We start from the raw sequence: 13448 nt of genomic DNA, 5'->3' as shown, positions 1-13448 counted from the left end.
AAATACTTCATTATATAGAGAATTTCTTTATATTGAAATTCTTTATATTGAGGTTTAACTGTATGAACAATGCCCATCAACATACACTGGGCACCATTCACCTAATGCCCTCAGTTATTTTTCCCATTCCTGGCACCATTTAGTTGGGAGATTTATCATTGTCGCTTCAACCAATGGCACCACAGTCGCAGTTTTACATTACTACATGCTCAATACTTACATCTGTACCATAAGCACTGTGCAGTCATAATAATGAGCAGGAACACACAGTAACTGCATGAAACTACAATTTCACTCTGAATTAGTACTAATTTCAGTGCCACAGTACAATACTGTCATCTTTGATCAATATATCAAACAGTCAGAAAACCCTAAACAACTGAGACGCTACTAAAATATTCCGGCAGAACCCATCTCCTAATGACTTTCAACCATAAAGTGATTACCATTAATGCAATGTATAGCAGCACAATGTACTGCTGAATGAAGATGCATTTATTTATAACCTATAGTGGTCATTCTGAGAATTCTGTTGCTTCGGGTAGATGCGCATACACTGTATTCAGGTAACAGCATATGTTGCTATGGCACTCGCTTGCCAAGGTGAACTTTGAGCATAAGGCATGCTGACAATGATGTGACTGTGATAATGGTGGCATGATGAGAGTCGTGTGACAAAGTTATAATGACAAAGATCGGGCCGATAACGATATCAGGATGACGGTGTGACAATGAATGCGTGACGACACAAATATGATGATGGCATGACAACGATATGAGGACAATGGGATGACGATGAGAATATGATAATAGTGTTATAACTGTATGGCAACAATGGCATGCCGATGACAGCATGAGAAAAAACGTATGAGGAAGCGGAAGTGATGACTATCGAACAACCATGACAGGTTCATGATGAGGACATGAAAATGAATGCACGACTACTGTGCGATGACGACTGTGTGACAACAATAGCGTAAAAGAGTTGGATGTCGAAGCTGGAATGATGACGATGCAACTAGGTACAGTCGAATCTCAATAATTCGAACTCAAAGGGGCTTGAAATTTGTTCAAATTAAAAGAAGTTCAAATTAAGGGAAGCTAACTGACTAGAGGACTTACCTGCAGTGGCGCATGTGCACTGAGCTAACACATGAGTGGAAAGTTCCAGAATATTTATTCACACGTATTTATAAGTTACAGTCAACGTCTGATTTTTCAGACTCCCTAGGGGCCGCGAGAATGTCAGAAAGATCAAGCAGTCCGAAAACATATAAAAGCATACCTTTTACTGCCCCCAAGCGGCCAAATCGCCACAGCCACGTCCGAAATAGCCATAAAAGTCTGTCAGTGCAGTTGTTAGACATATCGGTGCTTGTACTGTGACAGGAGACAGCAGGTGCACGCGTGAATAATTAAAGAAAACATACCATGTCCCATGACAGTTGCCCCTTCTAGCATTTGGTACGATTCCCCGCAACACTGCTGTATTAGGGCAAAGCTGACTTTCAGGAACTGGCATTATTCAACACGCCACGCTTTCCGCGCTCCAAAGCCACTGGCGAAGATTACAAAGGCGGAGTCGGCGCCACTGCTAACAGTAGCGAATTGTTTCGATGAAAAACACGGCACCGCAAAGCATGAAGCTTGATAGCGAACGTCGAAGTAGCTAGGCCTAGCGTTGGCGGTGTGGCTATGGCTGCCAACAGATCTGCGTGCGAGAGTGCCGGCTCGCGGCAGTGAGATAATCAAAATGGCGGTGGTGGTGGCTTCGATTAATGCCATTTTGGTCCCTGCGGTCATGCCAACAGGTCCGGAAAATCAGATAGCGAAGGTTTTTTGCATCCGAAATTTCAGACATTCTTGGACATTGACTCTACGGGGTACATGGCGGTGCTGTGAAGGCGTCCGAATTATCGGGGGGCACGTGCGAAAAATGAAGGTCCGGAAAATCAGTTGTTGACTGTACAGGACACCCGTCACTAATAGAAGTAATCAGTGATGCCCATCTGCGCACAAATTCCCACTGCGAAATTTCTTTTTTTTTTCCATGGAGTAGGGCGTTAAGGCGTCTCTCCTAAGCTCTTCCTCTATGGCGGCGTAAGAGCAATGCTGGTCAGAGGCGCCGCCATGTGATTTGGCACACTGCTGAGCAGCTCAGAGCATTGTCGGAGTGTAGTATCTTCGAATTAACCTTCGTAAGTGCTTGCGCGTTCGAATTACCGGGCGTTTTCGCCCATTGGAATACACATAACTTTGACGGGACCACAGCGTCAGTTTGAATTAATGAGATTCGACTGTGCCAAGACGGCGTCACGACCATGAGCATGTGCCTAGTGGCCCACATTATAAGACAACTTGGTTCACAGGGTCGGTGTGAATGGTGTAACGATGACTGCATGATGAAAGTCGCATGAAAAAGTTGGAACGGCGACAATTGAATGACCACAACAGAATCATGACAGTATGACAACAAACGCACAATGATTGTATGATGATGAAGGCTTCACAACAACGTTAAAGAATCGAATAATGAAGCTGCAACGACGACAATGAAATGACCACGACGGCATCACAACCATGAACACACACCTGGTGGCCCACGCTAAAGACAACTTGGTCCATCGAGTTGGAGTGAAAGGTGTCACGATGGCGGCATGACGAAAATCCGATGACAAAGCTGGCATGGCAACAATCAAATGACCACAACGGCATCACAACCATGAGCGCATACATAGGGCCTAGGCAGGTAAACAACTCGGGTCACTGGGTCAGCTAAGAGGGTATATAGATAGATATATAGATAGATAATGCTCAAAATGACTGAAGTAGGCAAAGAATGCTAATCGCATAAAAAGTATGCACAGTTCTGATCAGAATGAACATTCTGTATTTCGAAAGCCAGTCAGGGAAGGGAAGAGAGGTTTACGTAGGCAGGGAAGCTCGCTTTTTGGCAGCATGAGAATGCGACATTTCAAGTTCTCTTGGCTCCTATATAAAGAAGCAATGTGACAAATTTGTGGGTAAAATGCTCCCTAGAGGATGCCTTACAAATTTCAATGTAAAACCAAGGTATTCCACAATGAAGCGAGATCACTCACGGCGGATGTCACAGATCTTGTTTGACAGGTGCCTGCGAACAGCGTTCAGCCTTCGCGCTGTAAATGCGTCCTTGCCAGCGTAGATACGAAATAGATCTGCACAGAGGAAAAAAAAAATACACGTTTACTGCAACACAGTGCTCTCGCTGATTAGGAGGAACTGACAATTTTAATGCCACACAACCAAAAAGAAATGACTTGTGAGATGATCAAAATGGGGACACTAAAGAGGGATATCAAACAAAAAATGAACACAGATATAATGACTTATCAGAACAAAGCAAATATAGCTCTTGCTGATACCAACATGTAACTACATGCTCACAGTAAATATTGAATGTAATGAAGGTATTTTGTGCCAGAAGTGACATTTTAATTAGGCCCGAATGCAATGTTTAAGTTGGATCGGTAAATTACACTTTTGGACCACCAATAATGAAAATTGCCACCTTAGAAGAGATGCTTCTGAGTTATCTCTTTTCGTTAATCATGAGGCTAACCAATAAAATATATGTGACAAAGCTTAATCTATTTTTTAGCACAAACACAGCTTCAGCAAGCTGCTGCCTAGAAGTTCCCACACCACTTCCTGTGATGTCAAGAATTTTGATGCTGTCTGTACAGGTCCAACTCATTGCCTATTCAGAATGAAAAACTGCAAAGCATTCTAAAGAAATGAGACCCAATAAATCAAGTGTTTATAACACTTTGTGAAAAAAAAATAGCCTTGTCATGGCTCAGAATTGATGCATTAGCTCCTCCTGAGCACTGGCATAAGCGGCTTTCGCCATTTGCCTTTGTGAAAGAAACAAAGGCCCGGTCAAAACAAAGGACAGTGATTCAACATATCTCTCAACAATGCAAACTTCATTATTAAGAGATGGCTGTGAATTTTTTTTACAGAAAACCTATGAAAGTCAAAAATTGCAAAGAACAGGTGTAACAATGTAGAACAATTAGGGTGTGCTATCGTATGATCAGCAATTAACTATATACAGTATATGCATATCGATACAAGCCAAATTTCTTAACAGTATTTGGGAAAGAAAATATTTCTAGCACACAGTCCACAGAATCAATAGCGACATACAGTAAACCGGGCATGTCAACCGTCCATCCACAAAAACGCAGTTCGTAAGTGACCTTGAATCTCAGTGCCTCAACATCGGCGGCAGAGCCTAGTGGTGAAATGTCCGATCAGATCATTTTTATAAACGTCTTCAGGTGTTGCCATTCACCTATAGCCATCTAGATGCACAGGTGAAGCATACACGCATGCACTCATTTTCACTGTGGTTCAGACTACACTGGCAGTCACCTTCGCTAGCAGGCAAATTAATCAAACAGAAAACAATAGCTACGAACGAAGACTTCTTTACATAGTCCGGACATGCTCCCAATGTAGCTCAGACTGCCAGCGGTTACTCTCTCTGGCAAACAATTTGGTTCCACACAAAACAGCCACGAATGCACATAGCTCAAGGTCCTCTTGATGCACCAAAGATCACGTTCCTTACCGTTTACGTGAAAAGGCAATGCATAAAGGCTCGTAACCCATTCTTAGGGGAGCGATGCTTAATAGGTGTGTACACTTAGGAGGTGGAGACAATGAAATAATGCGACTTTCATGACAAAACCCCCACATCTAGGATATTATTTTAGAAGACTCATGATACCGCAAAAGTTGTTCATTAGTAAAACAGAACGCATATCCATTGATAGTTACACATTCAAATAATATAGCTGCAAAATTTCTCTTTAATCCACCCCCACATTTAATAATAGCCCGAAAAGTTCGTCCTGGTCCGGGACTCAAACCCGGGACCACTACCTTTCTTTCTTTCTTTCTTTCTTTATTGATTTATTTAAGACAATGAACAGATTGTCTTAGGGGACACGGCTAAAGGCAAAACATTTGCCTGACTAGGCCGTGCCACCCGTACATTGGCAGCAACATGGCAGTGGCAGGCTTTCAGGAGGTCACACATGAAATTAAAGTAGTACACATTTTCAACACTTGAGTACACAATTCGCGTAAGAAGAAAGAAAAAAAAGGTTAAAGTTTATACAGTTTTCTAATCAATTGAAGCACAACAACGACAAAAAAAGTCTGTACGAAATTTTCCACACCTGTAGCTGAAAGGTTAAAGTTTACACAGTTTTCTAAAAACAACAACAAGAAACATGAACAAAATTTTCTATACCTGTAGTTCAACATTTCTATTAGTCTTCGGATAGTAACAATTCTTTTACCGTTTTCTTAAAGCTTTGCTTTGATATTCCAGAATTTAGCAGGTCCAATACCAAGGGGTAGTCGTTTAGAAGGTTAGGAAGTTGAACTGCTAGTTTTTGATCTCCGTATTTCGTTCTGCAACGTGGTTTTCCTATCAGAGTTTTTCTGAGGTTATGATTTGTCGTTCTGCCATGGTATTTACTTTGGAAGGAACATTTGTCTTCCCAGAATTGCCGTGAAATTTCGAGGAATAATTTGTAAGTGTGAAGTTTTGATGCTGTTAATATTTTGTATTTGTTATAGTATAGTTTAGTGGGTTCCAGGGCAGCCGCTCTACCATTTGAGCTAACCAGGCGGCTAGCAGCGGGCAGGGCAAAGTCAAATTTGGTACAAGCCAAATTTCTTAACAGCATATTGGAAAGAAAATACAGTTGAATCTCGTTAATATTATCATCATCGTCAACATTAGCCTAATTTATGTTCACTGCAGGATGAAGGCCTCTCCCTGCAATCTCTAATTACCCCTGTCCAGCGCCAACCGATTCCAACTAGCGCCCGCGAATTTCCAAGTTTCCGAATTTCATTGCTCCACCTAGTCTTCTGCCATCCTCGACTGCAGTTCCCTTCTATTGGGAACACACTTAATTCGAGCTTGCGGTTTATGCAAACTGACGTTGTGGTCCCGTCAATATTATGTGCATTCCAATGGGCGAAAACACCCGGTAATTCAAACGCGGAGGCATTTGCGATGGTTAATTCAAACATACTGCACTCCAACAATGCTCTCAGCAGTGCGCCAAATCCCAAGGCGCCGCCCCCAACTAGGATTTCTCTGACCTTGCTATAGAGGAAAAGTTTTGGAGAGACTCCTCAACGTGTGCACGAGGTTCCGTATATAGTCATAGGGTGATAACACAGTCACCATGCGCCTTAAGCTGTATGTGCGACTGAAAGCGTGCGAGGGAAGCCAATGATCGCGGCTCAAACTCGCCTGCGCGAAAGAGATGGAGCGGGGAGGTAGCGCGCCATCTTCCATCATGCGCGAGGCACACAAAATTGCGAGGCACAGCAGGAGGGCGAGGGGGGGCATATGTGGGGGCTGCAACTGCGCATGTGGTGGCTGTGCGCAGTCGTGCAGCCGTACCTTGAGAGCAATCTGCATTGGGGGCAGAGTCTAGCTGCATCAACAGATCGCAGCTTTGTACGTATAGTGTGTTCTCGGCGCTCAGTTTTCATTGAAGCGATAGACAGCACAAATGTCACTTTGCTCAATGCTGCGGCCGTATTTTCTCACACCAGCGTTCTGATAGCGAATTTCCGCGGTCATCGAGGGAGATGTGTTCATGTTTGCTTGTGCGCATGACACGATGCTTGTTAATTTAGTTAGTATGGCTATGTTTACAAGCTTATACGGCCCCTAAAACTACTATCCTTGCTTCGTATTCGTCCAGTAATTTGCTATCGCAATCAATGCTTTGCCTTTCAAGAAAAACTGCAACTTTTCTTTTACGATGACGAGTCTAAGCCAAGATGTCCCGATGGAAAGGTCATTGGAGACAGTGTGCCACATCCGATTCTGTACAACAAGACAGATGCTGAATACAAGGACGCAAAGACGACGCCCTGTACCTCATTCTCCTTATCTTTTGCGCACGGCGACAACGCAGCAGAAGGCAGCACACTAACATGGTTATGATCAGTGGCAACAACGTCATCTTTATAAGACATTGCATGTTAAGAATGCAGGACAAAGAATGTAAACACAGCGCCAATTTGTCATCAGACGAATGAAAAAGCACGCAAGCATGAAGAGACAAGCAGTGGCAAAGGCCCAGTTTGGCCTTGGCAACTCCGTCATGGCAGTCTTAGGTGGCAGAGGTAATTAGCGCCATCCATCAATATGGCAGGAAAGCAAATCCACTTCCCCCCCACTCTCCTTGCAACTTACTCGTCCTCCCTCTCAATTCTCTCGTAAATCCCTCACCTTCGATAATATCTGTGCTTGCCCGCCTTTCATTTCTGCCATTATCAGGAAGCGAGTGTTGGCTGGCTCGGGCAGTTTTGTGGTCCTCACTCGCTGTGTGCTTGCGTGTCGTGATATTTCATGACTAGCACTGTTCGTGCATCGTGCTATGGTGCACGAGTACTTCAAGAACAAATCCTGCTTTTAGTTTGAACTTCTTTTAACTCAAATAAATTGTCCGGTCCCTTCGAGTTCGAATTATCTACATTTAGCTGTATTTAGAGTTCGCAGCCCACAGAATCAAAAGTGACATACAGTTAACTGGGCATGTCAACAGTCTGTCCACAACAATGTGGTTAAGTGACCCTCAAAGTTGGCACCTCAACGTTGACAGCTGGCTTCCATGGCAGCTGGCAATGTTCAGCGTTGGAACGCGGTATTGGCAGGTTATTTGCCCGACAGTTGCTCAGCATTCATTTATAGTCCCCGGAGCAGACTGATGCAGTGTCAGTTTGGCTAATTTTTTTATAAACCTCGTGAAGCATTGCCATTCACCTCTAGCCGTCTGGATGCACACGAAGCATACACTTATGCGCAGGTTTTCGCAGTGATTCAGACTCCACTGGCAGGCAACTTAATCACCTCGGAGAACCTTGAAAGAATGCTGCATCAGCATACACAGTACTGCTCCTCAGTGCCCCTTTTTGGTAAATTCCGAACACAAGGGGTTCTGCTGGTTTCACAAGTGAGCATCATTAAATGTGCACTACAGACCGCTTGTTTCAGCTGGAGCCTACTGCGAATATACAAATTTTTTTACATCTCTAAGCCCATCCAGTCACAAATTATGGTCTCCAAATTTATTTATTTTGGGAAGATACAACGTAAATTTAGCAGAAAACATTTGGAACCTGTGTAGTGTTGACATTTCTTCAGGCAAGTCTTGATAATGATAAAAATTAATGATTACAGACATTTACGTCTATTAGGAGTAATGTGCAATAACAGGAAAAAATAAACTGATATATTTAGTGCAAACGTACGCCCCACTTATTGTTAAGATGAAGGTCTTCTGATGCAGGAAAGAACACGAATTAACAGCACTGATACAGAGTAACTCGCAAGAACTCTCTGTCAAACGTGGTAGTGCACACCTCTTAAATTACTTTATTTTGATTACTCTCGCTTAAGACATTGTTTTTGTGTAGTAGAGAGTTACGCTGACATCAAAATTTTTTTACGCCGCTTGTCAGAACATTCATTTGGCGAAATCTGGAGACAGCGTGACTGAAAGGGCTAGGCGCCGTGCTCTTCACACACCCATAATCGCCTATGTGAGGTCATCTGCTCAGATTCAAAGCAGATAAAGCAGCATTACAGACTCAGACCCTTTACTTCATTTCTTTCAGTGATCTCAAAATTTAACTGCTGCAAATTATGCCAGACATGAGAAAATGTTCTTGTCTTCTCAATAAAAACTACCTGCTCACCATCACATCAATCTTTTATGGACGCTCATTTGCAGCTTCATTTGTCTTCGGGTTCTTTGTGCTCCCTCAAGCTACTGCACCTGCTGCTATCAGTACAAAACGATCCTCTTGCGCACGACACACAAACAACAAAAGAAAAAAGAGTGGGCATGAAACTGCACGACGAAGGCGTGCTAGTCTACAGATCAGAACTGATGTTATTGACAGATCAACTAATCAGCTTTTTTTTCTGGTAACATCACATACATGAACCTGCTGGAGTGACGTGTTAAGACCAAAACACCTCGGAAAGGAGCATGCAATTGTTTTCCTTTTTTTGTGTCTAACCCATGGAACATAGCACTGCTGCTACAGAGAATTTTTTTTAAAAACAATGCAGATTCTTTATAAAAAACCTATGACTGTGACATACCTGTCATATTCACGTATAAGCTTTACGGTGAAGCAGAAATACTTTGCCACTGCGTAAGTTACTCTGGAAAGACTAATTAACACAAATGTGTTAATTGCATTTAGATTATTTACTTAAGGGCAGTTGTTCATATGGAAAACTTGTAGGGTGTCACAATTTATGGCATACCCATTTTTTAGAAACACAAAAATTGCACGCAATTTGAAATATTCATCGTCGAAATTGAAGGCCTGATGCAGACAATATTGAAAGTGAGCACGACCTACAGCACGCCAGATGGCGACGCCCCATAAATAAGTGTGGGGCAAAGTTTGAATGACAGCATGACACAGCAAATCCTCACCCAGCACATGCACACCCAGCACAGCAGCACATGCTGGCCAGGCAAAGCACCCTGTATCAGTAGGTGCTGCAACTCGCCGAGATGTTCTGTTTCCAACTTCTTCGAACTTGTCGTCACAGGGCGTTTCAGTCTAGCATAATAATGGGACCGCCTTTTCCGCCGTCCCATGGCACTCGGTTACAATAATGCCTGGATTTACCATTGAAATTCGATTATAAGTATCTCGAATTAGGTGAGATTTTCAATATAAATAAAAAGTGAGGGAGCACTAAAATTTGACTGCCTTCAGATTTGCTATTTAAACAACTGCCCCAAGGCACTAATAAAGCTAGGTAATTAATATATTTTAGTTAATTGGTCTTCTAAGGTTCACGTCATTACCAGCTTCGCCGCCTCGTCCTCCTCGCCTAGGAATTAGCCTACAAAAATGCCACGTTCTCTGCTCTTATAGCCTCCTTATAAAAAATCTGTATTGTCCAAAAAAATGTACCCAGTATATTAACAAAAGATTATTGTCATAGCATTCTGCACACAATGAACATGCTTATGTAAATTGTGTCCTAGACATCAAAGGCAGTTTAAGGGCCCTTTTAAGGCATCATGACACTGGTTTAACTCTGTAATGCACAACATATACATACTAGGCTGAGTTTCATACTTCAAAATTCAGATTTAGGCACGGGAAATTTAATGCATAGTCTATAATAGCATTTTTGATATGCTAGAGCAAGTTTTCAGTTGCGAATAATTTCACTAAGCAATTTACTACTAATTAGGTTCTGACTCAAATGCAGTGTTATAATTTTTTATAATGTTCAGATGTATGCTTCCTGGACAGAAATAATTTGTTAAACAATCACACTAAAAATGGAAGACTAGGAGAGCACACTCACAGTTGCATGCGACTTTCTTTTGGGCTATCCTGTGGCAAGAATAGGAGGCGCGGCCCACCTGCTGCTTAGATTCAAGTAAATACTGTCACGTAGTAGTGACGGAGGAAAACCAGAGCAGCAAAAATAAAACTGTGTAAAGTGCAAAAGTAAGTACATGACCATACCTTTCAGGGTGTCAAGCTTCTCAGGTGTTAGCGGTGGCCTTGGTTGCAACGCCTTGTCATGTGGGGAGGGATACCTTGCAGGCAAGCCGGTGACGCTGCGCTCCGAGAGCTCTTCCGGCGTCCAAAACAGGGATGCAGCCACCGAACAAAACCTCACATCAGTAGGAGCACTGAACAATGTGTCCCAATCTTGCTTCTCAATCCAGAAATGTCTGCCTGCATATATCTATAAAAAGCATGCAGGCTGCAGATGTAGTTATAATTGCCAGAAGCACACGCTTTGCTCTATGAAACGATGATATAGTGGTTAAGGGTATCTTGAATGGCAAGGCACATTCACAAACAAAGTAGGCGTTATGAGCTTTTTGGATGAATAATTATGGTTGTTACACCTCTATGACCCACACCAAAGCTCTTGAATACTTGTGTACTTCAATATACTTCAATACGAGCAGCAGATCTGATGCAGTGTGGATGAGGGCAAAAGATGTGACGGGAAACACTTGGTCTTCAGATCGTAGCTGTTCACTGATCTCAACACAGCTCACAAAGTTGCAAGCCGAGGGGAGATGGACGAAGGCATCAGAGGCTGCCCTACACCCATGTTCATATATGCTGTCTCGTGAACTTCGATGCCTTGCGCGGTCAGAGTAGAACCTCGTTAGTTTGGAAAATTACATATTTTGGACAGGTCCTTTGGTCCCAGCAGGCATGTGCATTATTTATAGCAATCAAACTTTTGTTAATTAACAATGGCGTACTATTTCTCGAGTGGAGAGGCAAACCGCAAATGATCTGACTTCTCTCTCTCTCTATATATATATTATATATATATAAGTCGGGCCCCTCGGTTAATCCCCTTTTCTCTCATTTTCTCTCTCTCTCTCTCACACACACATATAATTGTAGTGAAGAGGAATGCCCGGCACTGTAGACACATCGCCAGTCGTCCAGGAGACGTGAGCTCAAGACTGCCTGACCTGCTCTGGTTGAGACACGCTTCCTGCTGCTCTCTTGCACTGTATTGATATTAGATTCTGGTGGAGGTGCGGGGTATTGATCCCCGTACCTCTCGCATCATCTAATATAATAATAATAACAACAATAACAATATCTAAATCTAATATCAATACAGTGCAAGAGAGCAGCAGGTAGCATGTCTCAACTAAAGCCCCTACATCCACGCGCCACCGCCGACCAAGCTAAGTACCGCCAACCTACCCTCCTCCTCCACGCTCCTCTCCCACTCACCCCCTCAGCTTCCGGCGTCAAGCGGAACTTACGTAGCTTCAGCTTCCTGTTCCGAGTGGAAGTGACGCTATGTTTTTAGCGTTGTTTACTTTCGAGTCTACGGAGAGGCTTTAATTGCACCAGCTGCGGTTGAAACTGTTAATGCGATTCCATCCAAGAACCACCGCCTATTGTAATCGGCGATCTGGTCGTGTTCGCTGCTTCGCGTCAACCTGCAACGGGTTGTGCTTCGAGAGACAACGTACAGTGGAATGCAGTGCCTGGATGCTTGGAGACCGCTCTCATTTTTCGTGCATTTGGAAAACAGCGACCGCACACTACTACTTCAGCGGAATACAACAGCTTGTCCCCTTTGAATTCTTCTTGTTTTGAAGCATACATCCCTTTCAGCCAGCACGTATGGAGGGACTTTAGTGAAGGAGTTCGCGACGCCAATTTGTACGGCAGACGCATAGAGTTTATCTGTTGATTCTGAGGTTGAACTTGTCTCGTACGGCAGATCGAAGGTAACGAACATCCCAAGTGCGGCACTGCGTGAAGAACTGCAATGACGTGAAGCTATGAAACATAACAAGTTCAAATTTGCGTGGAAGGCATTCAGTGACATAGTGAAAGCAAGTGTGCTTTTCTTGTGCGATATGCGCGGAGGTGTGCAGTGAATTGGTGCGTGCGCGCGTGTTGTAACGCGTGAAAAGGTGTACGGCGAATTGTGTTAGTGTTGTGACGCGAGCAGATGTGTACGGCGAATTATGTTCATGTGTTGTGCCCCAGCCCATGGCTCTCCGCACTTTGTCAGAGAAAGGGGACGACAGGCAAAGCGTGCGGGCGCAGCGTACGCAAACAAGCACGTAGATGCACACGAATGACGCTTGGTGGAATGGCTAGAGCGAGCTACTCAAATTAGCACCGGTTGCTAAGCACGGGCGTCTCACCATCGTCTGCAATCACAGTGGAAATTCTCGCAGCGCAACTCCGGGAAGCGTAAACGCCGGAACCGGAAATCTTAAAACCGGACATGCCGGAACCGGAAACGCCGGAAGCGGAAATGCCGGAACCAGATTTGGTGTGAGGGGAAAAGGCGGTTGGCGGTACTTAAGAGAGCGGCGGTGGCGCGCGGATGGAGGGGCTTTAGTCTCAACCAGAGCAGCTCAGGCAATCTTGAGCTCGCGCCTCCCGTGACGCGAAACAGTCTTGATGACTGCTCAAATGACAGGGCTTGGAGCGCCCGAAGCGCTCAACACAGGAGGAGGTTAACCCCCGTTTTTCTCATTTTCTCTCTCTCATATATATATATATATAGAGAGAGAGAGAGAGAGAGAGAGAGAGAATAAGAAAGAAGGGGGTTGACCAAGGACTTAATTTGTATTCATCATATCTTGAGAAGCCAACCAACAAAGACACCAAGGAAAACATACGGGCAATTACTTGTACTTACTAATTTAACTAAAAAAATGATAAATTAACCCTTTCAGGGTCAATGATGTAAATATACGGCGCCGCAAACAAGTCCGAAATGGTCGATGCCGTATATTTACAGCGCCATCTGTACGTTTAAAAAGCGTGCCAATTTCCTAATTTTTTCTTTTCTGGCATGTGCT

The 13448-nt window shown here is 43.7% G+C and overlaps 1 protein-coding gene across 3 annotated transcripts in view; it reads right to left on the bottom strand.

Moving 5' to 3' along the window:
* Positions 1-13448, bottom strand: part of LOC135912508 (BEN domain-containing protein 5-like) — a 106465-nt gene that overhangs the window by 3794 nt on the left and 89223 nt on the right. For all 3 annotated transcript variants that reach the window (XM_065444970.1, XM_065444978.1, XM_065444965.1), the window contains 2 exons: positions 10600-10825; positions 3102-3197 (listed from right to left, as the gene is read on the bottom strand). In XM_065444970.1, coding sequence (XP_065301042.1) covers positions 3102-3197; positions 10600-10825 — 322 coding nt within the window. The remainder of the gene's footprint in view (positions 1-3101; positions 3198-10599; positions 10826-13448) is intronic.

This window comes from Dermacentor albipictus, chromosome 1, assembly GCF_038994185.2.
Source record: "Dermacentor albipictus isolate Rhodes 1998 colony chromosome 1, USDA_Dalb.pri_finalv2, whole genome shotgun sequence".
Lineage (NCBI taxonomy): Eukaryota > Metazoa > Arthropoda > Arachnida > Ixodida > Ixodidae > Dermacentor > Dermacentor albipictus.
Note: the sequence above shows the minus strand (reverse complement) of the source record. Positions and strands in the feature narration are given on the sequence as shown.